Source organism: Astyanax mexicanus, chromosome 6, assembly GCF_023375975.1.
Source record: "Astyanax mexicanus isolate ESR-SI-001 chromosome 6, AstMex3_surface, whole genome shotgun sequence".
In the NCBI taxonomy this organism is placed as follows: Eukaryota; Metazoa; Chordata; class Actinopteri; order Characiformes; family Acestrorhamphidae; genus Astyanax; species Astyanax mexicanus.
The window spans coordinates 38,132,928-38,160,278 of record NC_064413.1 but is presented as its reverse complement, the minus strand read 5'-3'; the positions used below and the strand labels follow the sequence as shown (position 1 = coordinate 38,160,278).

Genomic DNA, 27,351 nt, shown 5'->3' with positions numbered 1-27,351 from the left:
GTATGCATTATGAGTTACCCTTCAGCCTGTCTGCTAAGCTAGCAGCAAAGCAACTCACCATTCTTACTGAATGCCAAAGATGCCAACGGCGGCAGGATCGTATCCACAACCTTGGAGAGTGAAAAAGCAGCACATTATTCACAAACCAAGAGAAGCTCATCTATATAGGCTAACAGAATTCATATTCTCAGGCATCAACCCAACACACACACATACACAAGCTTGCAAATGCACACACACACAGACAGACGCACACTCACGAAAGTGAGAGAACTCAGGAGAGCTCCAATTTGCATGGAAATGTGATGTCAGCTCTGCCACTTTGATCATGGAGAGTCCATTACAACAAAAGGTCTTACGCCAGCTCTTTTGAAAATTACAATTGGGTTTTATGATTATTACCAAGTAGAATCATCTCCATAGAAACAAATGTTGCATACAGGTGGCTTAATGTGGATAGCTACGGGCATCTTTCCAACAAAGGATTTCATTCTGAGACTCAAAAGTGAGACGAATGCAAGGAAAATACATTACAAAGGTTATCTTTTTATGTTTTTACACCTATTGTCTGTCGCTTATGTTACGTTATTCAAACATACATACACTGAACCTGAAGCATGTCTCTCAGTACGCAAAGGTGCCCGTCATGTGTATTGAGAGTGTGACTTTGGCTACAACTTCTGGCAACTGTAACGATTTTTGGATACTGTAATTTTAAGTAGTTCTATACATATTTGACTGTGGACAGTTTGAACTCAAGATATTTCACATTCGTCTACTCAATATATTGTTAATATACATTCATTCCTGTATTCCAGGTTTGCAATACGTTCTAAAAAACAGTTGGGACAGGGCTAATAATGATGAAAAAAACAACTTTATTTTGCAGAACTGAAACCAAATCAGCAACAAGTCCACTTACATGATTGCAGCATTAGTGCAGAAAAGTATACTGAGATCTTAGAGCAGCATGTACTGCGCCTTCAAGACGACACTGTTTACAGGGACGTCCATGCACTTTTCAACAAGGCAATGCAAAACCACATGTTACAAAAGCATGGCTGCAGAAGACGAGTGTATGTATTGGGCTGGATTGCCAGCAGTCCTGATTTGTCCCGATTAAAGAATGTGTGAAAAGAATTTAAATGAAAAATGTGACCGCAACAACCATGAATTGTTGCACACCTTAACATGTTTCAAGAATGAATGGGGGAAAAATAGTGCTTGAAACACTTTGTTGTTGTTTGAATTGTAAAGCTTTACCTCTTTGCAAATGTGTGGTACACCTGAAATTCAAAAATGGATCTAAAAACTTCACATCACAAGATAAAACACTGTCAAAGCATAAATAATTATTTTTTTATTTGCATATAATGTATATAATGTACGTTATGTGTTTTTTTTTTTATTTAGGATTGTATATTGTGCTTCTAATCTAAATTTCTATTAAATTATTAAAATAAATTATATGATAAGGCAAAAACAGAGGTAAAAAGTTCTTGTATGACGTTTTATTAAACCTTGATAAATATACAGAATTAAGAGTTTATCTATAACCTTCATACACATCAGTGTCTTTACTGCCTTCCAAATCAGACACCCTTCTTTGTGCAGGAGTATGTGTGCACCCATTCAGGGAGAGCCAGCATGACAATAGGGAATAGGATCTAATGACTTCTGGCGAACTGTAATTAAGGTGCCTTCTCCTATTACAGAGAATCAGAGGGCTGCCTCCTCTCAAAGCTTCCTGATGCATTGCTTCTACCCAAAGCACGTCAATACTCATTAAAAAAAAAAAGCCGCAGACAGACACACAAACGAATATACACTCAGACACACGCACACACTGCTGGCCTTGCAGTGTGGCCAGTGATTTCCTGTTGCTGAGAGTTAGTGAGAATAATGACACCGGGCAGTGTGAAAGCTTGGCCTCAGTTTGGGCTCTCCCAGCCGTGAAGATGTGCTGTCTGCCTGGATGTGGTCATTGCCTCTTACTGTGCTCACCTAGGCCTCCAAATGATTCAATTTGCTGCTTTGTCCTGGTGCTAAATCTAAAAGACTGCTCATCAGGAATATTACGATGACTCTAGACTCCCTATTTTGTAATCAGTTAGTAATGGGCACCACAATTTGTAACTACTACTTAAGTGCATGTTTGATACTAATAGGGCTTTCTAGGAATAAGACAACATATCAATATTGCAATATATTGTAGCATTTTCGTTTGCTATACATATTGATACATGGGATGAATGTCAATTTTATATTGAAACACAGAAGCTCTAAATTCCCTAAGACCCACCCCCCAATTTGACTAGTTACTGCTTAGTTATTCCATGTGGTGTCGATAATCAAATAATAGAGTAAAAAGAACATTGGTTATCAAATTTTGTGTAACTGACATTTTCATATTTAGGAGTATTTTGTCCTCTTCAGTAACACAAATGCCTAGAAGTATTGTAGAAAATTATCTTGCGATATATTGAGTATCACAGTAATCACAGTAGTGTGATGATACTGTTATTGTGGACAACATATTGTGATAATGTGGTATTGTGAGATGCCCCTGGATTCCCAAACCTAATGCTTTCACACCTACCTTGTTTCATCTAAACTATACAATTTGGTCTCACCTAAAATAGTAGATGCCGCAAATCATGTTCCAGACCAAAGGACCAATATTTGGACAGACTAAAAGAGGAATTCTTGATTCGGATCAAGAACCATGGTCAGGTTAATATATAGCATGAAAGCAATTTTCTAAAGAGTTTGGGCTTTGACCATTTACAGGAAGTTGGAAATGGCTATCGTTATCCACTAAACAATACAGGAGGAAAAAGAACTAGTGTTGTGCCGAAATAAGATTTCTGCATCACGCAGCAGCATAGGCACAACTAATTATGTTTAATACTAATACACCAACTGTAAAAGCAACTTGTCGAATTTACAACATGGGAACGTCTAACGCACACCCTTTTGCAAACCAACCAACGTAAGGTATGGAGAGATGCAGCCCATGAACACAGGTGATGATGAAAGCATGTAGAAAAAAGTTCTTTAGTGTGCTTACCAATTTGCAGCGTAAAACCATGCCAATCAGATTAAATGTACACAATGCAACAAAGACATAACCTTAGCTTGGTCTCAGTTCCAGACTCTTAAGTGTGAAAACATCATCAGACGACTGAAATATCCTTTCCACACAAAAATCTACATTCAAGTCCAGGACTAGATTTTAAACCTGTCTCAGAAACCAGTCTCATTTGTGGCTTCATCTTAGCATAAATGGTAATATTTTTTTATTATATTTTTATTACATTTACCCATCATATTTTGTTTATTTGATACTAAAAGAAAGCATACTATGCAGTGGGGAGGAAGCCCAGTGATGAACCAGCAACTATTCCTATTTGTACCTTGATATGCAGACAATGCTGTTCTGCCCCAAGACTAAGCATAGTCAGTCTGCAAAATAACCAGTTTCTCCTGTAAGCAGATCAATAAAGCATACATTCACTTCTGAAAGGCTACACTGACTGCACTCCGGCAGCACCAAGCAGTCCATTATGCAGCATATAGACAACATATTCAAACAAGAAAAAGAGGTGTTTTTTTCTGCCTTCCCTGTGGATCATAGCTACACCGAAAATGAAGGTGCTGCTCAGTGTAAGCTTGAGCTTACATATAAAAATGATGATGAAATGCTCTCCACAGTGCTCATAGAACATGACAGTACAGTGGATTTATACAAGTAGGGATTACTTTGCTTCATGCATAAGTAACATATGGTTCAATGTGTAAAAAATGCTATACAGCACAATGTTAAATCCTTGGTAGAAAAGTAAGTTAAGGATAAAGACACATATGAAGGACATACAATGACAGGAACTAAAAACAGAATTTGAGTAAGACGTGGCAGCATATTATACTGCAAATACAGGGTTATAAAAAAAATGAAATATACTATCCTAGTGAGTGTTCCACCAATTTTTAAATGTCTAATATATGTATTGGTACCCATTATTTGCTTTAAAAAGCTTTATCTATAAAGTATATGCAAATTACAAAAGCTTACAGTTTATGTGTATGCTGGCTTTAGCATTACCAATCCTCTCTCCTCAAGGCAGCTCATCATTTACACTTACTATCCAAATCCATGTGAATTTATGTTTAACTACACAACATAAATGCACTTCAAACAGTTCTTAAAAACAATGCAATTGAAAAACAGGTTCCATAAAGAACACCTATTTTGGTAGAGATGTTTAAATGTATAGAACTTTTAAACAGTTTTAAAAGTTTTACTTTACACTCAAACATCTCTATTGCAAACACGTTTTTTATGAAAAATAAAGTGATAATTCCTTTATGACATAATAAAAAAAAAAAAAAACTTTGATGCACCTTTATAACACATATATAACATGAAATATCAGCTTTAAATGTATTAATGTTTCTTTATATTTATTTTTATGGTATAGAGTTTTAACAGTTCAATATACTACTGAAATAAACAGTTTTAAACAATTCTGTCTACTTTTCCCCCAGTGTGTAATACTTGACAAAATCAATAATTTAATAATATGTACTAATGGTTTGGTCTGCTGCTGGTGATGAAAATTAAGGTAAGTACTCACAGTGCAGTGATTGGTGCTCAAAAGGGACGGGTGCTGAGAGATGGCCTCCACAGCAGACAGCGTGTTCCTGATCAGTTCCTCAGATGCTGCCTGCCCTATTTAGGAGGAAAGGCAAGTTTTAGTTGGGTCACGTTCTGAATACAATTTTCAGATTTATTTGTTTAAAACAAGTGAATGCTGTTTACTACATTTACAGATTTCAAAACTTCTTACAAATGTGACAACTTTCAGGAATAACTGATGACAATTTACACTGTTATACTTACATAATAGTGTATATTAGAGAAAAATGAACTTACCTACAGCACTTCCCAAGCTAGTCTCATTAGAGTCAACGGATGTGATGTGGTTCTTCACAAACGTAGAAGCAAGAGAAACGTTTAAGTGTGACAATCAGCACTCTCTCTAAAACTACGTTACATGAGAGCAAGTAAGAACATTGAGATGACATCTCTTTAAAGCGTCTATTTCAACAAGATTATTTGAACTGAAGTGATAGAGGCACTCACCAGCAGTGCTCCAAATTTAATGAGAAACTCCTCATTCACCACCTGAGGCCTGAAGATCTGCCAAACCAATCAAATGAGATTAGACAGTGGGCCACTTTAAATGACTCTCTATTACTAACTGTTATAGAATTTTCATCCAGGTGCAGCAATGATGGAGCATGTTTTACTATTACAACATACAGAAAAAATCAGTTGTAACAAATTTAGAATCCATTATTTTCCTTAAGACCCAGTCTGCTACATTAGCTTCTTATAGAGCCAACCGATTAAAAAGCAGTGAACATTCTACTTATCCTCATTCTTTGGCCCTGCCTACATCTGCTCACTTGGTGCACCAAACACTTGTCTAACAGTCATAAGGAGTCAAGAATGGTCTTAATTAAGTCTCATGGTGCTGTCAGCTAACAGTCAGCAGGCTTTTTTTCACAGCTTTCCAGCTGTGTGCGCACCAGAAGCCTCTGGTGAGGGATGGGTGGAGTGTGTCAGAGCTGGAGGCCTGCTCCGAGAGGCAGAGATAAGCAACTCGAGCGTGTACTTTCAGTGGCATGATAGAGCGGGAACGGTCATGGCCACTGAGGGGAGTAAGAGGTCAAGCTCGTCAGTGAGAGATTGAAGCTTTGTGCTGCGCAAGTCACAGTGCAGCTGACCTGAGGTGTGACCTCAGTGACTGATGAATGCGCCGAGTGTGTGCTGTCAACACTACAACAGGCCACAAAGATGATGAGAGACAGATAAGACCGGACTGAGGGCTCTTGACATGAATGTATGGATAGAAATGCACACACCGGCACACACACACACACAATCACACTGAACACACACACACACACACACACACAGACACTCATAGAGCTTAAAAAAGGATGTACAAATGATATCTTCCCAAGCTACTTGCTGTTGATTCTTTCTATCTTTTTTTCTATCCCATCCTTTTATTACTATGTCATTGTTCAGCTGTTCTGCTTTGGTGCTTCCCAGAATTACCTCTACACCCTCTTTGCTAGCAACTTCGATGCTGTCTTGCTCTGGATGCTTGAGTTCATACTTTTAAAGCAGATAGATACTCCATAGCTGCGCATTTAACTGTTTAACCCACATAGACTCAACACCAGTTTTTTATTCTGATTCAGTTCTTATAATGATACTGAACATCTATATAACTAATGATTTGCTTTCATATTAACCACAGTTTTCTACAGCTTATCATATTAGACCAGTTTTTTCGTGCTTTTTATTTATTTATTTATTTTTTTTATGAATCAGTTTTTATCCATAATTTAGCTCAGACAATTAACCCAACCACTCACTTTACTTACAAAGCTTCAGACAGCAGGAGAGCAAGGACAAGCACATGCCTGTATCCCCCGCTCTGATAAATCAGCTAACAGAAGCCTGTATCCACCAACATCCCACTGGGAGTGATGATGGCAATGGCAACTTATAATCCATGGGCCGTCATGTCAGTATCTTAGTCTTATCTTAGATACTGAGATCACAAAATAACAATAATGAGACACACACACAAACAGAACATCATCCAGGTGCCACCAAATCTAGGCAACAGTGGAAAAGAAAAAATATACTTGTAATAATTTATTAATTTGTGTACATTATTAATACTATGCTATTTCAGCTTCCATAATGTTTTCTTATAAAACCACATACTGTCGGATACATGATAAAAAAAAATAATTTGTTTCAATCACAATATATTACTATACCTGTATGATGTACTAATGTTATTCACCTCCCCCAAAACACGAGCGCACACACGTTTTTGAAACACATCTCCTTTCACAGAAGCTTCAAGCTCAGCTTCAGGGCATATGAGGCCAGCAAAGCCTTTGAGATAAAGAGCTGCACCAACTCCTGTTGGCACCAGCAGCCATGCCCTCCAGCAAATTCTTTAATATCAGTCAATCAACACATGCATACACACATTAATTCAGGCCCAATGCACACAGGTCACATGTGTGCTCACATGTCAACACTTCATACACAGAGAGAAAACTTAAAGAGCCAACTACTGTTACCCGCTACAGCTCCCCTTTACTAGTGGACGTCTTAACGTAACCTTCTCAAATGAGCCACTGGCAGTGGAACCATCAGGGCGACAAGCTATTACCCCTAAAATGAGACCACTCAATTTGGCACTGCTGATGGAGGTTGAGTCTCCATGGCAAATCATAGCCTAATGGAGAGAGGTATTTAATCAGCAGCTAGGTCTCATCGACTCAGCTTAGCGACAAACATCTCAGAGGGTGAGGAAAAGATCCCTTCATATTAATTTCAGCACGACTGAGTGTGTCAACACTAAATCCAATTTCGCACCATTGGGTAACTGACAATAATCTGTGTGGGTCTGTGTGTGTGGCTGCTGGGATAGAGCAATTTGAGGAAAGTTTAACCTTTAATGCATCATTTCACTCTTGACATGCTCACACGTCTCTCCTTGACACCACACTCCATGATTACAGGCAATGAAAAGAGCCGGATATTAAAGATCTCTCTTTTATTGCCTCTGCAGATGAGAATGTGAAATTTTCTCATCTTTTTTTATGTTCATCTATCAAGCTGTTTTATGCAGTATTTACGAAAAAGACTGCCCTTTGTTGAGGAACATATGCATGGGAGCAGCACACCCACACACAAATCACACCTACTCACTGACTAATGAAAATGTTGGCTGCAGAAATTACTGTATTTGAACACACTTTCACCTGTTCATGTCCAATAGACCAACAAGCCATTCAAACTATTAAACGATAGTGTGGATGAATGGGGCTATGCCATCCTGTTTTTGGATTCTCCTTAAGGTTTGTTTATGCTCAACATTCAGTACAGTTATAGGTGACTTCTGACCATACTCTGTGTTGATTACGGTAAAAAAAAAAAAAACACCTAGCCTTGGGGCTTTTGAGTCGAAGTGAAATGTGTTTTATTGCATGATATTTAACCATCATGGATAAATGTTTAAAAACAGGGTCTTTCAAAACAAAATATCATTTGAGCCAAACACAAGCCAACAGTCAATTTTTCTTGTTGTACTGTATTTGCTTACATTTTAAATGGTTGATTAAAATTTTACATGGTTTTGTTGTAAATTAGGTTTAAATCCACTGCCTTCATTATTATATAGTACTTTAATTAACTTAATTTAATTTACTTCCTCATCGCCGCAATATTTCTTGTCAGAAACTTTTGACTCTGAACTGCCCTCTTGTAGATGTATTTCTTATCATCCAAGTTGAGGATACATATACCCCACAAAATAACGCACTAATAAACGCCCACCTGTGAAGTAAGCAATTGCAGCACCACTGCCATCATAGGGAGACTTTGTTTGAGCTGGCGAGTCTGGGCAGTAGAGGGATGCTTCCTTCCCACAATGTTTCCTAATGCTGAGAGGATGTCATCTACAGAATGCACAGAGTGTATGAGAGAGAATGAGAGAAAGATTGATAATAAAGTATCAGGACAAAAAAAACAATTAAAAACACATTCTTTTAAAAGTCACAAGCTTCACAGATGTGTGGGTCAGGACTCAACTTCGCTGTGGAAGGACATGAACAGTTCAGGGGACAGAAGCACTCATTTACAAATAAATTTGCAGGCACAGGTCGATATGTGGGCCCTCTCCGTGCCCAGATTCAATCAGAAAGGTAATTAAAAGAAGAGGCAGATCAAATTAGACACTGAAGCTACTGATGCTCATTCTCATCACCCTTGCTCCATCCTCCTTGACTTGTTTTCTTCTCGTCTTTCACTCCCTTCCTCTCCATCATCTCATTTTCATCCCCTCTCTTCTCTTTACCCTTCCATTCCTCTGCCTTTACCCCTGCACCCCCCAACCCCAATACACAACATTCTAACCTACCTCTCCCTCCGTCTTTCTCTCTCTTTTTGGGTGTAATGTGATTGATTTACCCAGGATGGCTGGCAGCTCTCGCACGGTGTGACGGATGAATAGGGCCAGGCATTTTGACAGGTATTCATTGCCGCTTTGTTGCTCCTTCCCTGGCGTGGCCTTTCGGATGTCTCTCTCAATGTACATCACCAGCCTGAGCGAGAGAGAGGCCAGAAAGACATTATTATTCAGCCTGGAGACACGCAGCCCTGGAATGATGCTAGCAAACATAGAGAAGATGCATTTCATCAATTACACTCCACATCTGGAGAGGGGATGGGATTGAAATGAAATAGTGCTGATTTCACAGCAGTGTCTAGTAGCAAATATTGTATTTGGTGTCCTGTACTGGTTTTCCTGTACTATAAAAATACTATAAAGTGGCATGCAAATAATTTTTTTTTTAATTAACACGGCTGAGACTATATGTCACATGGCCAAAAATGAATAGTTTTAGTTTCTTGGCACATCAGTATTTTGGCATAATATGATTTTTACACATAAAATAACCTGAAATCAGAGACTCCATGACTCCATGGCTCTTCCTAAAACATGTATCTGGATTGTATCCAAATAAGATTTTTAAACAAATTAAATTTACACCTGGTATTCAAACGCATCCTATCTGGTTAGTCAAATTAAAATTTGATTGATGAGTGGGATGCACCTTGGCTTGTTGCACATCAACTATTACTGGTGTTTTGGTTGTACTGGAAGGAGTTGCTGAATGTAAGAGATGGCTGCATTCACACCATTAAAATATATGGCTCAAAAGTGGTTTAGACCGCCTCCTGAAACAGTTTGAGTGATTGGATTGTGATGTGACTTTTAATTATCCAGATATAATCCTGTAATCTTGCAGGTGTAAACTGGGTTAAACAGCATCCAGCTATAGACAAAATCAAAGTCTTTATAAATGCATGAAAACCAAAACCAGCTGGTTCCAAGACAGCTTCTTTCCCCAAGCTGTCAGGCTGCTGAACAGCCAGTAGGACACTTTTTTGTCCAATTCACCACAGACCACCACACCTGTTCTAAGATTACATCCCATATGAACTCACTCTGCACCCTACACTTTAATCACAGTACACCAATAAACTGTTCTATACACACCTGTAAATAACAATATATCATCTATACATTCAGTTAAATATGTTAAATGTCCATTTAACTGTGCAAGATTGCATTTAATGTAAATGTATGTATATAGGGTAAGTTAAGTGTATATTTTCTATTTTCATCTTACTTTATCCATCTGTGATTAGACAAATCAAATTTGATTTTGATTTCAATACTGCAATATGTACAAGACATACAGATAATTGGAACTGTGTTACTCTTTGACCTACAGTGCAGCAGTAAACATATAACAGCATTAAACACTGCAACAACACCATGGAAATCAACAGGAATACCATAACAACAGCCTAGCAACCGGCACACAGTGGAATTATATTTACCTTCTAGATTTGAAAGTGTCTGTCTACTTTTTAGCATACTAGAACAAATATAAAACAATTATTTTTGTACTTTTGGAATTCTAGATATCTAGATATTTCGCATTGGCAATCTTGCCAGACCTAGAGCTGGTATTATAAGCTTTTTCTGTTACCACAACATGAGGACGCATAACACAGTAGAGAGAAAATAAATATAAGCACTTAACTATTATTTACACTATTATTTAACACAAGGTATATTTAAAATCAGCTAAATATATATGACCATAGTCATAGACGCACACAGCCGTGTAATTTCAACACTCTTCATGAGCTTTAAATAATTGTTTTTCTTCATTTGTGTATTCCTACCAGGGGTGCTGGGTTTTGGAGAGAAAGGGAAAGTCAAAAGCAATCTGCTGCTGACTGACTGCTTTGCCTCTCCCACTTTTCAGCAGGAAGGTGAGAGTGTGTGGAGTGAAACTGGGAGAATCACAGCTCCACAGCTGACAGTCTGCCGCAGCCTTGGGGCTTGTGCTTATTAAGAGGCACTGATAATTAGCTTGTTTCCCAACCAGCACAGCACAGTTCGACGCAATCAGCGCCTTAACTTTTTTCCTGCCAGACAAGTCGCAGATACACACTTCAAATTCTCTCTCCTTTTCTCGCTCTCACACATACATACACACACGTGTACACACACATACACACCCCAAGTGTTCTGCTGAGGCGCTGCTCTCAAATTAGACACAGATGAAAAAGCAAACAGGGAGAAAATTGCACAGAGCAATTGCAGCATCGTGTGGAAGTGCAGCCAGCACTAATACAAGAGCTGAAAGTAAAGCTGCATTAGAACAGGAGGACTGGAGGGACTAAGCAGAGCGGGGCAAGATTAGCAGAGCTGTGACTGAGGAATTAATCACTTAACCGGCACACAGAGTCAAAATGAATGCCAGGAAAAGTGTTCAAACAACTGGGATTAAAATCGCAATCACAGCGTGAGGACAGGCAAAGCCTGAAGAGCACCTTGACAACTATATACGAGACCACTATTTACAGTACACATATTTGTTTTTATTTTCTACCTGAAAAATAAGAAATACTCTACAGGCAACACGCTTAAAATACAACATTTTTCTGTCAGTTGTAGAGCAAAGCTTATTTTTATTTGGTGAATACAACATAGGAAAAAGCCAAAATATTTTATATTCAACAATAGGATAAACATGGAAAGTGTGGCTCCAGTTTATTCTGTTTTATAAAAATGTAGCCAAAATTGTCCACCATGAGACCACAGACTACAATGATTAAAAAATTATATTCTACAACCTTCACAGAGTTTATAGCACAGCCTAAAGGACCAGAGGCATGGGATTTTTTTCCAGTGGATTTCCAGTTTATTCAAAAAGTGTAATGCTTTAACATTTAAATCAAGGGGGGTCCAATTTACCTCTGAGATATTGCAAGAGAGTCAGCTGGTGACAAATTAAAAGAAGAAAAGGTAATGTTTTAAATGTTTAGACATTTTTGTATGTACTGAAATGAAACTGTCAAGGAAACGTGTACACATATTACAGAATACAGCACGTCTATCTACACTAACAATAGCTGGCTGGCTAACAACTAATCCGATCATACTAGCCATTTTATGCTAACATCAAACTTGCAACCAAAAGCAAACCACAACATTATCTATAATATTATGATTAACAAGCTGACAGCTCAACGACAACTCAGTTACTCTATGTAATACAAACGGTCAGACCTTAATTCCAAGGTGTAACCCCGCCTTCTTACAGAACAACAGTATAAAGTTTTAAAAACATGAGCACAGTTGAAGATTCACTCCATACTCTAACCAGCCAGTAAAAGCACTAGAGCTGTGGTGGCTTCATTTTTGAGGGCATTTGCATTGTTCATGTATTTCTACAGTAAATGTTTCCTAATATGTTGCAATATGTCCCTAATATACCCATGAACTTCTACATTTGGGCAGTGTGATTACCTCTCACAGACACTCTGAACATAAACCTGTGATAAGCTGGGAGATATAGTGATCTGAAGTTAAAGAAGCATGTGGACTGATGTGGTGGAGTAATATTACAGGATTATATATGAATATGACTTCTTTAGCATCATTCAGTACTCACAAGAGGTGTCGTTTAATCCCACTAAAAAGTTACACAGTCAGTTGATGGTTGATTGTGTGATTTTAATTTTGATTAATGATGTTTGACTGGTTTAACGCAAAAAAAATTAAACTGTGGAGCAAAGGACCATGTCAATTAAACTGTATATGTAGAAAACATTTTGGAGCATTTCCATCGGTCCATTGATTTGATTAATTAAAAGAAAACTACCAAGATAACAAAAATAGAGTTGCAACAAATTCAGCAAAACAAATCTAAACATATTAATACTGATTATAACGATTGGTAGCATTTTCAAATAAAAAAAATACTACTTAATGTTTAAAAACTGTTTGATAACTGCATGCAATATGTCCCTAACAGCTGCAGCTCACTAAAGACAGATCTATAGGTTAAAGCAAAAGAACAGATATACACCTTGCATGTGGTAGGACATAAAGTGCAAGTTGTACCATGAAACTGAACATTATGTTTAACTTATAACAGGGGCAACAAAAGGGCAAGTCAGTCATTTATGTAGCCTTAAAACAAAATAGCATGCAGACATTTTTCTATTAAAAAAGAAATGTGGCGAAAATCAAAAACGAAAAGTATAAGGCTTTACTTTGATGATCATCTTTGCTGTAAGATGGGAAGTCACAGTCTACTAATTCTCATTTTTTCTTCAGCAGAACTGTTCTCCAGGGGTCAGACAGAGCAGTGCTACTGCCTAATTTAAAAGCTGCTTTAAAGTAATGCTCTTCTTTTATAATCTAGGGTGCAATCCAAGGAGAAAGTCTGCTTAGGTGTGTAATTCACCTGATTGAGTCAAGTTCAAAGGAATAATTCTGGCACTTTCTCAGCACTCATGAAATTACTAGAGTGTAATTTCTACAGACTATTGGTGCGAGTAAAACGACGTTCCGTGTCAAATTTCATTTCAACAGATGTCAATCAATGACACTGACTTTAAATGTAAAAGAGCCAAAATTATTAAATGTTGCTGTAGAATAGAGTCACTACAGTTCTTAGTAAATCGAATAGACTGACGTTGGTTTTCCATGATTACAGCAGGGACTAAGAATCAAAAAACAAAAACAAGCAACTGCACATAATAATTATCCAGGTATTATCCTTAATAATTATCCTTTGTATTACTAACATGACATAAGTTTAGAATGCAAATAAGACCTAATGTATTGATCAAATGCAAGTTTTTACTCTTTTAAAGTTCTGTTACTTTTGTGATGAAATACATTTTAACCATGTCACACTACCTGCAACACATTCAATATACAGCTACAAAGAAACTGAACTGCTACAATCTTAATAATTAAGAGTTTGGTCACAAAAGTGTTGTATTCACCACTTATGAATTGGAAAGTGTGAAGCAATATCCTGTCACTACTGTTGAACAATCTCACAGACTGCAACATTGCTGTCCCTTGTTTCAGTGACTTGTTTCTGAATGACAAAAATAATAATGCTTAAAAAGTTTGGTGATGTACCCTGAGGAAACTGGAATAATCTATAATTCATGTGGACAAACCTTTTTTTTTATTCAGCTTAAGCAGAAACTTATTTTAATAATGCCAGACGAAATTGGGGACTTGCACATGTAAATATGCAGGTAAATTGATTTATGCATAAATTTTAGCGCCAAGTGACCGTAAGCAAAGCTGTGCCCCAAACAAAAAACAATCACACAAAATAGTGCAGAAATAAAAGTGCATTTGTTGAGTGTAGTAAGTAAAGTGCACAAGTGCGCAGCTGGGACAATGAAAACATATAGTTTTGGTCAGAATCTATGTATACATACATACATACATACATACATACATATACATATATATATATATATATATATATATATATATATATATATATATATATATATATATATATATATATATATATATATACAACCCCTGGCAAAAAGTATGGAATCACCAGTCTTGGATGAGCACTCCTTCAGACATTTCATTCTGTAAAACAAACTCTGATCAAAAACATGATACAATAATAAGGTCATTCCAAAGTGCAACTTGTTGGCTTTCAGGAACACTCAAAGAAATGAAGAAAAAACATTGTGGAAGTCAGTGAATGTTACTTTTATTGACCAACCACAGGGAAAAAAATATGGAATCACTCAATTCTGAGGAAAAAAGTATGGAATCACTCAAATTGAAGGTAGAAAATAAGGACACACCCAGTCAATTTCCTTTCCCTAAATGGACACCTGCCTCAGATTAGATCTGCTCGTTAGTCTGCGGTTAAAAACACCTGCAGTCATGACACCTTGGAGGGCTGCTGGACGAATTAGAGTGGCAAGAACCATGGCTCCAACAAGAGAAATGTATCTTGAAACAAAAGAGAGGATTGTGAAACTTCTTGAAGAAGGTAACTCTTCACGCATGGTTGCTAAAGATGTGGGCTGTTCACAGTCAGCTGTATCCAAGATATGGACCAAATACAAACAGCATGGAATGGTTGTTAAAGCCAAGCGTACTGGTAGACCGAGAAAGACATCAAAGCGTCAAGACAAGCAACTTAAGGCCATTTGTCTTGAAAACCGAAAAAGTACAACTAAACAGATGAAGCATAAATGGGAAGAAGCTGGAGCCAATGTATGTGACCGAACCGTAAGAAATCGCCTAAAGGAAATGGGATTTCAATACAGGAAAGCTAAAAGAAAACCATCATTGACACCTAAACATAAAAGAACAAGACTGCAGTGGGCTAAGGAGAGGCAATCATGGACTGTGGATGACTGGATGAAAGTTATCTTCAGTGATGAGTCAAGAATCTGCATTGGACAAGGTGATGATGCTGGAACTTTTGTTTGGTGCCGTTCCAGTGAGATTTATGAAGAGGCCTGCCTGAAGAAAACAACCAAATTTCCACAGTCCTTGATGATATGGGGCAGCATGTCAGGCAAAGGCACTGGGGAGATGATTGTGGTTAATTCTTCTATCAATGCACAAGTTTACATTGACATTTTGGACAGTTTTCTCATCCCTTCAATTGAACAGATGTTTGGAGATAATGAAATAATTTTCCAAGATGACAATGCATCGTGCCATAGGGCAAAAACAGTGAAGGCATTCCTTGGAGAAAGACACATTCAGTCGATGTCATGGCCTGCAAATAGTCCAGATCTCAACCCAATTGAAAACCTGTGGTGGAAATTGAAAAAAATGGTCCACAAGAAGGCTCCGACCTGCAAAGCTGATCTGGCAACTGCTATCAAAGAGAGTTGGCACCAAATTGATGCAGAATACTGTTTGTCACTCATCAAGTCCATGCCTCAGAGACTGAAAGCCGTTATAAAAGCCAAAGGTGGTGCAACTAAATACTAGTGATGTATTTTGAATCATCTTTTGTTTATCTGTTTTTCATGATTCCATACTTTTTTCCTCAGAATTGAGTGATTCCATATTTTTTTCCCTGTGGTTGGTCAATAAAAGTAACATTCACTGACTTCCACAATGTTTTTTCTTCATTTCTTTGAGTGTTCCTGAAAGCCAACAAGTTGCACTTTGGAATGACCTTATTATTGTATCATGTATTTGATCAGAGTTTGTTTTACAGAATGAAATGTCTGAAGGAGTGCTCATCCAAGACTGGTGATTCCATACTTTTTGCCAGGGGTTGTATATATATATATGTATATGTATGTATGTATGTATATATATATATATATATATATATATATATATATATATATATATATATATATATATATATATATATATATATATATACATACATACATACAGTTACACACATGAACACAGCTTTCTTAGATTAATAATTTAGTGGTACTAAAAGTTGCAAGATATCTTTTAACTTGACAAGGCCTCTTAACATCCTTTATGATTGACTACAGCTGGTGGCTTCTTTGTTTCCATATCAAAAGGGTTTGTTTGAGAGCACCCACAGTACAGTTAGAGACCACAGAGCAGAACTGAAAACGATTATCTTTATGTTAAACAAAATAAACATTATCTGAAATGCTAAACAACTGTAGGTTCCAAGATCATCAGCTCAAATACAGTTGTTGTAGTTGTAAATACAAGATATTGGGAATTGTTACCGTAAACTGGAAAAAATAAAAATAAGAAAAAAATGGTGGATGGTCAGTAAGAACACCCCCAACCAGGCCAACCATGAAATGGATGTTGCCAGAACACTAGCAGCTCACATTTAGAAATATCAGAAACACTGTATCAACATGGAGTTAAGCATGGAGAATGTAAGACAGTTAGGTTGTTTAAACACGTACACAAATGTGTTTTAACAAAACAGTGACAATAAAATACATCTAAGGTGGTTGTGTAATGAATAAAGTAGGTTAATATTAACCTTTTGGATTGCCTTTCCTATCACCCAATGATTGTATTGGAAAGAGACTAAAAGAAAAACAGGCAGAAGGTCCTGACCAGTAGATTGTGTAGAGTTAACAGAAGCCAACTGTACAGATCTATTGAAAGTCTCAACATGAAATTAGGTGTTCATTTCACAAAATGCAGGTCATCGTTTTGCCGCTCTCAGTATCTTGTGAAAAGTGAGAATATGACAATTCATGGATCCTGTGGCACTGCACTTTTAATCCATTTATTCCAACATGTCAGGATCAGATCAAGCAGGCCTTTATTAGTCTGACATAGCCAGAAGGCTGCTATGTCACCTGAGGAAAGAAAACAGTGACTTTTAAAATAAATTACTATCACTCAGTGCCAGGCAATGTGTAGGCAGCCCTACATGTAAGGAGATGCAACTCCAGTCCTAAAGGTGTTCAGCTACTAAGAAAAAAACAGCTATAAATGATTAAAAGGTCAGTCTTATGTTTAGAAGTCTACAGGGCAGACAGAAGGTCTCTTATGTCTTATGACTAGAGAAGTGATTACTGAAACAAGAATGGCATTCTGCAAGCTAGGATAATTCATATCAAAGAGGAAAGAAGAGCTGAAATAAAGAGCATTGTTTATTTATATGGTTCAAAGATTTAGTTTTACTCTAGTTTAAACATCAGTATCTCTGTAGTTACAAATATGTATAGTGTGATCAATAAACATAGGGGATGCTGAAATATATTTTATTGTTTTTTAATCAGGTGAGTACAACTCAGAAGGCAGAAGGAAACGGAAGGCAAAATGGTTGCACAGCTAAATGGTTCCCACTGATTGTTATAGGATCTGTTGGAATTATGTTATGAGGCGGTCACCATCGTATGCGAGGTAATTGCTATGGTTTTGCAAAGAGGTTGCTAGGTGATTGCTAAGGTGCTGCTCTACTGTTGCTGTTGCGAGGAGGTTGCTAAGATGTTTTGCCAGGCTGCTGCTAGGGTGTTGCTAGGTGGTTGATACAGAAAGAGGTTGGATGCTAAAGTGTTGCTATGGAATAAAAGATGTTTACTGTGGTTCCAGGTGTGAACAAGAGTAAACAGAAGGAACAAGAGATGAAAAACTGACAAATCGCTAGAGATTAGTATTCAGTTATAGATTTAATACATTAAGTTTGAAGGCTTTTAAAGAGTCGATGATGTGTGCTAATATAAGCCAGTGATATTTCACCATGTAGCTTGTTTATTTGTTGCTCAAGTGTCTGAATTCACTTGTGTTTCTACTCCTACATGGTAAACTAAATTATACCTCCCTATATTGTGCAAAACTAATGAGGGAGTTGTGATCCATTTTGTAATGGAAAATATAAATTGAATAACTATATAGGGCTTTGCAACACATAAACCATAATAATAATAAGTTATAGTATACTGCGGTTTCATAGAGTAATGTTTCAGCTAACTACTTTGCACTACAAAGAACAAAGTTTAAGCTTTTCAAAAAATGTCCTTGCCAATCACATATAAACCTAAGCCAACACTGAAAATGTCACTAGAGATATGATTGGGACTTGCACAGACGAAGATGAGTATTTATTACCTTATTATTTTTTTTTAATTCACATTCGCAATAAAGAATGTTTTCAGAATCTTGAAAGATTAAAAATACAAGTCCGTAAACAACAACTTTTCTTCTGGGCTCGCTTCTAAAAGGCCAGACAGCACAGACAGCACTACTTCTATTTTCCCAGACTGCATATAAGTTAAAAGAATCTCCTCATTCGGTTTTAAGTGCATGCCTTGTGTTTGCTAGGAGCAGCATGGCGCTGAGCGGAGTGCGTCCGGATTGACGCGTCTGCAGAAGGGCTGTGGTGCCTGTCAGCGGCAGCTTTATACGGCCGCCACTGCAGAGCTAATTAGGGAAGTGTTTATGAGAGCGGCAAGGAAGCTGCTCTCACTGTGGGAGATAGAGAGTAGGGTCAGCTCTGACACACTGCACCAGGGGAACACTTGTAAGAGTGTGTGAGAGAGACAGAGAGGATGAGGGAGAGAGAAAGAGACAGATAGAGAAAGGAAAGAGAGAAGCAGAGCGAGAGACAGGTAGAAAAAGACAGCAAAAGAGAGAGAGAAAGAGAGAGAGAGAGAGAGAGAGAGAGAGAGAGAGACACATTAGGGAGAGTGGAAGCAAAAGAGGAGAACATCAAGAGGCGTTCAATAGGGGGATGGAAGTGGATCACTGTGGACCTCATGCCCATTTGAACATCATGGCTGGTGGGGATGACATATTGTATTTATAAGACAGGGCTGAGGCCAATTAGGGCCTTTAGCATACTTTGTATAGTTGTCTACAAATTAATTATGCATAAATTACAAAAATAAGCCTGTTTTGATTATTCAAATTGTGTAAAACAATGAGATTATTTTCATACAGAAGTCAGGACATAGGTTTGCAATCTTGGCAAAAGAGCTTGAGGGAAAGCTAGTAAAATTTGAATTCCTTAAACTGGTTGTAAGAAACCCTTTCAGCGAAAGTTTTCACTTGGTCTACAGTTTGTCTAAACATTTGTGAGAAATTTGTTTAAAAAAAAAAATAATAATAAAGTTCTTCGATTTCTCAGATGGCACATCAAGAACCAACAATCTAATAGAGGCACATAGGCAAGGGATCAATTTGACAAACGTACCATCACACCGTGGATATGTGTATTGCAGTCAGATGAATCAGTAATTAAGTTCTTTTTTTTTTTAAACGGATGCTGTGTGGTCCGGACTAAAGATAATATGAAGATGGAAGTGGAACACTGTGGACTCCATGTCTGTTTGAACATCAGGGCTGGTGGTGATGACATATTGTATTTATAGTCTGAGGCCAATTAGGATATTCAGCATAAATAAGGTGTCTACAAATTAATTATGTATGAATTGCAATTGCAGTTTTGGAAAAAAGAGCTTGAGGGAAAGTCTGTTACATTCTCATCATGTGCTCAGTAACCTGTTCTTATTGTGGAATTAAATTCAATCTTGGTTTCCTCATACTGGTTATAAGTAATCCCCAGAAACAGAGAAAAATATGTTTGCAGAATCTACAGTAAGCAGTAGAACTGCAGAAATGGAAATCAGATGAGAACAATGATTGGAAAATCTAATTTATTTCAGTTTTCTATGCAGTGTGTTTTAAACTTTATTTAAGGTATAAATAAGAATAATCCATTGCATTCATATCCTCGAAACAGTATTTTCTTTAGGTCAACTTTCATCTTTTTGCCTGACATACAAAAGAAACAATGCATTAATACAAATGCTTCTCTTGGGGCTTGATAATGTGGTACAAAACCTGTGATAAAGGGAAGGAATCTCAAACAGCCAAGTAGATAATTCTTAAAATTCCCACCAAGGCAAAATAGGCCTCACAGGTTCATTCATTATTCATACACTCCTCATTTTTTGACTACACACTGATGTGTGTGTATTTTTTTGGGGCTCTGCTTGTCTGAAAATTGGTGTAGAGCTGATCTACTGATAATGAATGCCTTCATCAGAAGATAACAAGAAGATTAGAAGACGTAGAAAAATCAACAGTTCTAATAATCAGTGCTATTATTTCAGACTATAGCCACTATTACTCAATTCTTACAATACTATCAATCAGGACTGTTGATCACCACATTAAACATGCCTACACCAATTTCAGAATTTATAAGCATTAGTACAATGAAAAAAACTATTATTCAAAATATAAAAAATAATATCTCAATTAGTGCTGGGCAGTATACCAGTTCATACGGTATACCTGAGGGGAATAAGATAAAATAAAAATATTGTGATATACTGTGAAACCATCAGAATCTTGAAAAATACCATAATATACATTTTTGGTCATACTGCCCAGCACTAATCTCAATTGAATCTCACAATTACTGCAACATATGCCAATTACTGCCTAATGCTGATTTCTGGGTCCAGGTGTATAATAAAAATAATCACTTCATGGTAAGAAACATTTAATTACAATTAATTCGGTGTAAAATCATATACAAAGCACACTTCACAACTTCTGGCAAGAAGTTTACCCTTCTATCTTGTGTCCTAACCACCCATATCCACCCAACACCATCACTTTTATGAGACACAAATACTAATACTAATACAACAGAAAACAATAGAATACTCTTGAGTCTCTAGTCATTGGCAAGAAAATCATCCTCATGAACTGGAAAACAAAAAGTTACATTAACATCTTTCACTAGAAACACTCTTAGAACCCATTAGAAACACAGATTCAGACTCAGTTTAGACTCGCAGAATGATCTGGAGCATATTGCTTGTGGTGAAAATGTGATCTGGTCTTGATCCAAACCAGCTATCAAATATACTGCTTTTTAATTGAGCTAAATTGCAGGTAAGACACAGTGCAATTAATATATTAGCCAGAAAATATACTGCTATGATCATACGCTGTCTCTGTTGCTTCATGCTGTCTACACTGACGGAGGTAAGTGCAGGGTTCACTGCTCGCAGCCGTGCTACTCTGTGCTGCACGTCCCATTGAAAACACAAGTTTCAAACCATCTAGTTGATATTTAAGGGTTATTACAAATAATTCTAAGGTAGACCTTCTTCATTACTGTATTTACTACAATGTTCCAGTTCCACTTACAGCGTAACAGCCCCAGAATTTGGTGCAACATATTTACTTAAAACAATATATAAATTGAGCTTTAGGATCATTCTGCTGCTCCACTAAATTAAAATAAAGACAATAGGGGCTTTGCAATTGTCATTCTGGACAGAAAACTCTTTTTATGACATATTTGTGCAAATGTCTTTATCCTATAGACCAGCGTTTTAGACCTGGTCCTAATGCCACCATGCCCTGCACATTTTTTGCACTCCCCTCTTACAATACACCTGATTCAATTAATCACCTCTTTATGAAGTCTTTTTAGAGTTGCAGTGGGTGTGCTAAACAAAGGAAGACTCTAAAATGTGCTGGGAAGAGTGGTGCCAGGACCAAGGTATAGACGCCGATAGACAGTGTCACTGGTGTTCCAGCAGCTTGCACTTCATGGCATATCCACAATGACTGTGTGTAAAAGACGGTATATGTATGGCATATGGTAGAGAGAGTTTATCCACAGCAGAAACCCTGCTTACTCTTTGCACATTGCAGCAACACTCGCATTGCTTCCCACATACAATTTCTTTATGATGCACAAGAGAAAAAGCTTGGATTAGTGTTGTTTACCTGGAGTTACAGCACAACAGAAGCATTTCCCTATTATTCATGAGAACCTGCAGCAGCACCAGGAAGGCCTTGGCTCGAATGACTGAGGAAGGACTCTCCAGAGAACGGATTATCTTCACAACAAAGTCCTGCAAAGAGAGCCATTCAACTGTTAGCTCAGCTTCATTAGAACACACTGCCATTTGAAAAGGCTGGGAGTCTCTGGACACTTAGGCTAGTGTAAATCTCCTATTGTTTGACAGTAATTTGACAGGTGCTATCACTTACACTGTAAGGTGCTGGAGGGGATAGAAAAGTCCCCCAAACTGCACTTGACATAAAACAGAGGTTAATAAGCTAATGAGTTCCACAGCATTTAGTGGGCAGCAAATTAGGAGGAATTGATTAACTTCCTCTATCTGCATAATTGGGGAGAATGGTCAAAGGAAAAACAATCCGAAACATTGCGATTAAATACAGCATAAGAACGGCAGTTAATTAATTTCAAAAGCATCAACTCCCTGCATGAATTGTAATTACATCAACAGTATTTCCAAGCTACACTCGGAGACTGTTGCACATCCTTACCCAATTAGCTGTGTTGCCCAGTGCTTCATTGAAATTTAAATTCCATGTAAGACAATGCATGAATAAATATGTGGTGCTCTGGACTCTATTTGTCAGGGGAATTAGGGATAGAAATCTATAGCAGCTTATAATTGGTGCAGAGGTGAATGCTGTAACATTCATGCACTCAAAATACATGTTCTGCCATGTTTTTAATCCTGAGTCAATTTGAAAAATTTACATGCAAATGAATGCAAGTCAAATAAAATTACCATTGGTAATCGTGGACATCCTTGAAGGCAGCCTATAGTAGCATTTAAATCAATGTCTACAGCCCATTTTCCAATTGATTGCCTCTTCAGATAACAAATGAAACAGAGCTGCGTTTTAATATCCATAGTATTTTACTCCTGACAATCTGTCCTTAAGATTTAATCCACTATTAAGGAAGTAGCAGAAACAAATAACAGTGAAAAACACACAAGCACTTTTACATCCACAAAATGTATGCCTAAGGTTGGAATAACAATGCAATTGTGGTAAATCTGTAGTGTAAAATATTTTCTTGTATTTAAGGCGGGTGGTACAACAAAATTAACCTCGAGATTCTTTATGAAACTTTCATGATAAGTGTAAAAAATTGCATAATATGAATAATGTTTATTGAATAAATGTTATTCATTTAACACATTTCACTAACTCCAGCAAACTAGAGCCAATAATGTACTCTTTGCAGTGATATGGACATATTAAAATTATCCACATTTAAAAAAAAAAAGCATACTGTGACAAAAAAAAAAACATGCTTTATCTAGTATGTTTAAAGTCAAATTAATGATTTCGTGGATTCAATGCAGACAGTGGGTGAGAAGGCCAAGACAAACTTCGAGACCCTGGTGAACCTGCAGAACTTGCTTTCCAATGGCAACTGAACCCATTGGACCCCGTGTTACATGCGACAAACGACATGCCTGGAAAATGAACCTCAATTGTTACTTTGATTACTGTAGGGTTCCAGGAAAAAAAGGGAACTAAAGAGAGAGAGACAGAGACAGAGATAGAGAGGGAGCAAGCAAGAGAGTAAAACAGAGGAGCAACACAGTGAAGACAGGTATTTTAGCTCATTCATATCTGCATCTTGCTGCAGCGAACAGCATTCATCTCCCAAGCTGGCCATGCAGCAGCTGTGTCAGCACTAATGACCAATTAGCTGTCAGAAGAGGTGAGAGAGATGGTGGCTCACAGAAGACCGATGGGAGTGTGTGAGTTTTTTTTCTCCCCCTAAAAATCAGTGTGGATTGATGAACATAGTCATTGGGATAGCTTCTATTATGCTGCCCTGTTCAATGGCCACATTATAAAACGGCCAATTTACAGTAAAAAGTAAATAAATAAATAAATAAAACTGGCCCACCTCAACACCAGCTTTATAGACAGCAAAGCCCAGCAGTCCATCTACTTCCTGCAATTATGTGCTGCAGCAATAGTCACATTTGGATATTGCAACATATCTGACCTAAAGACCCTACAGTGAATAATGAAGATAGCTGAGAAGGTTCGCCTATCTGTGCCCTTCATCATGAGGTTTCCTTTAAAACATTTTGCAACATTATGCACATCAATGTAATTTCAGTTGGAAAAACAGTCATTTCCTATAGCAAAACATAAATGCAAAAATAATCCCGTTCATATAGCTCTTCCATTAGCTGCCAGTGTCCAGAAGGAGCAAAATTGGCCTTGCTCCCTCCGGGTGGGTAGATGGCGCTCTCTCCCAATCACGCTCAAATGTGGTGCCGGGCGGCATGAGGCGTCTGTGAGCGAATGTATCGGAACCGAGTGGCTATGCTTTCCTCCGAGTGCGCTAGCCGCTCAGGCAATGATGCATAAGCAGCAGCTCGAAGAAAGGCGTGAACGATTTCACACGTGTCGCAGAAGGTATGTGCTTGTCTGCATCCTCCTAGGGTCGCAGGCGCCACTGGTGATGGGGTCGCACAAAGGAGTGGGACAATTATAGGAAAAATGGGAAAAATGTGAAAAGGAAAAAAAAAAACGCAGAACCTAAGTTGTACCGGCCCAGCTTCGTTTTTGATCTAGGCCAGATTTTGTGCTAGGCTCACATCCAGGCCAAGTGCTAAATGTTATAATACCCCAGTTGCTAAGTATGTTATGGCAATCGGCCCGAGCTACATGTGCTAACTCCCCAGTTGCCTAGTATAATATGGAAATTGGCCCTAGCTGAATGTGCCAACACGCAATAGAATATCGGAATTGGCACAAACTGCCAACTATAAACCACATTCAGCCCAATGCTGAGTCTTAGCTGATGATGGCATAAATCAGTAAGAGTTCTGGCTGATTTATCAGGGAGGTTTCCATCTACTACAGTTATGCAATGTAACTTTAGATGCTTTAGTCTACTATAGACCTAGCACAATCATCTTTACATCTGTTTGAAATTTTTACGGCTGTGTTATTTGTAGTTCAAAGACACTGTGCAAGAAAAGCAGTGCCCACTTAACAAAAGCCGAAATCTCTTTGCCACCTTGATGACATTCACCGCACATACGGGAACACAAACGAACGACAGTTCTAAAAGAGCAGCACAGAGCTATTTCTCTGTTCTCTTTTGTATACTTATATGCCAGAAACTGACTTTTTGAATATTAAAAATGCTAAACAAATTAATTTGACTAAAATTAGTTTGACTAACCAAGTGATAAAGAATACAAAAAATGCATTTTGTAAAATAAAACAGAACAAATGGGACAAGCTGTCCCTTTACTTCTTTAACCCACTGCCTTTATGCAACATAACCTTCCTCTCATTAAGCTTCTCTCAGTATGTCCTTGTAAATAAAAAGCTATTCAGTGTTTGCTGTCTGAAAATGAGGTTATAAAATACACCACCACAAATATGTTCCATTCGCTGTTAAACAGAAGTCGAGGTTGGGTTTATTTTTATCTGAATGCTGGGCGTCAAGGCTTTCAAGGACATCTTCCTGCCATCATCCATACTGATGAAAATGCTCATTAAACATTCCATTTGAACATGTCAAAACCAGGAAATCAATAACCATTAACACTGGAGCATTTCACACATTAGAAATTAATGGGCATAATCTTGTCAACCTGCATCTACTTAAATATTTTAAAATGTGTTTGCACTCTGAAAAGTAGATGCTATGAGAAACTACAAAGCTTGTACAAATTCTTGTTAGTACATACATTAGTGGTATAGTGATAATGTGATATACATTAAAACTTATTTTTTTCATACAAACATATAAATATTATATAAAAAAATAAAAAAATATGAATTACATTCTAATGACATTGACTTTGTTAAAAAACTCATTTCAACCTAAAAACACACAGTAGGCCTTTTTATGAAACAACAGATTACAGTTAACCTCTGTTTTAAGTCATTGCAACATGTTAAATGAAATGGAGAACTAAAATTTCTTTTAATCTTTTATGGTTATAACATTGAATTATTTCATTTCTGGGGTAATGTGTAATTAGGTTTATAAGTAACAAATGTATGTTTACATTAGTGTAAAGCACTATTAACTATTAAAAACTATTAAAATGATTTACAGGCTGTAGCAACAGGCTGTGATGATAGTTTAAGCAATTAAAAAATTGTAAAAATTGTAAAATTGACAAATAACAAAGTGCAAGAACATTAACATAACAGCAGAGCTGCAAAAATAATTTTTAACGTGTGGCGCTAAAGACAGCACTCACAATGCTTTAATGATACCGTCATTTTAGGTTAGATTGGGTATAGTCAGAATAAGTCACAATACCCTATAGTGTGTATGCATGTGTGTGTGTGTGTGTGTATACATACCCTGTCCTGTACAAGTCTGTGTAAGTGTGCTCCAGAAGCCAGCATGGTTGCGAACATTGTGAGTATATGCTGCTGCACACGGCTGATGCCTGACACTAAGCAGCTGAGGATGCTGGGTAATCCCACCTTGTCGATTACACTCTGGAATGCTCCCGCTGAGTGACGGGTTATTCTACAAAGAGCCTTGGGAAAGGGAAAACAGGTAGACTCTGGTTAATCAACCTGAACAGGGATGGATTTGAATCATTAACCTCAGGACCTTGAAAAGGAGTACTGCTTTTAGTAATTCAAACGTATGATTTGAGAAGAGCTCAAAAGCGTTACTTACCGACATAGCGCTGACCCTCAGAGCATCCACAGCGGAATGTGTGAACAGGTACCAGAGAGCAGGTCCCACCTCTGCTGTGATAAAGCCCTGAGCACACTGACACTCTCTGCTGCACACATTCTCTATGATCTTTGCTGCCATGTGGTTCACCACCAACTCCTCCTGCAGAGAGATGTACTGACATTAAGGTATCCATAGACCAGGGGTGTCAAACTCATTTTGGCCGAGGGCCACATTGGCATATTGGCTGTCCTCCGAGGGCCAGATGTAACTTATAAATGTAATAAAATGTAACCAAATGTAATATATGTAAATGAATGTAATTACTCCTTAATGTTAAATAACTCTCAATATATTATTTATTCAATCAAATATTACAGTTGCATGGAAAAAATGTTTGCTTGTTGCTCTATT

General features: G+C 37.5%; 1 protein-coding gene across 5 annotated transcripts in view; it reads right to left on the bottom strand.

Moving 5' to 3' along the window:
- ulk4 (unc-51 like kinase 4) overlaps window positions 1-27,351 on the bottom strand; it is a 121,733-nt gene that overhangs the window by 58,827 nt on the left and 35,555 nt on the right. For all 5 annotated transcript variants that reach the window (XM_022673657.2, XM_022673654.2, XM_022673656.2 and 2 more), the window contains exons 20-28: window positions 26,938-27,099; window positions 26,610-26,792; window positions 22,212-22,339; window positions 9,074-9,207; window positions 8,441-8,562; window positions 5,147-5,203; window positions 4,937-4,988; window positions 4,638-4,732; window positions 59-110 (exon numbers count right to left, since the gene is read on the bottom strand). In XM_022673657.2, coding sequence (XP_022529378.2) covers window positions 59-110; window positions 4,638-4,732; window positions 4,937-4,988; window positions 5,147-5,203; window positions 8,441-8,562; window positions 9,074-9,207; window positions 22,212-22,339; window positions 26,610-26,792; window positions 26,938-27,099 — 985 coding nt within the window. The remainder of the gene's footprint in view (window positions 1-58; window positions 111-4,637; window positions 4,733-4,936; window positions 4,989-5,146; window positions 5,204-8,440; window positions 8,563-9,073; window positions 9,208-22,211; window positions 22,340-26,609; window positions 26,793-26,937; window positions 27,100-27,351) is intronic.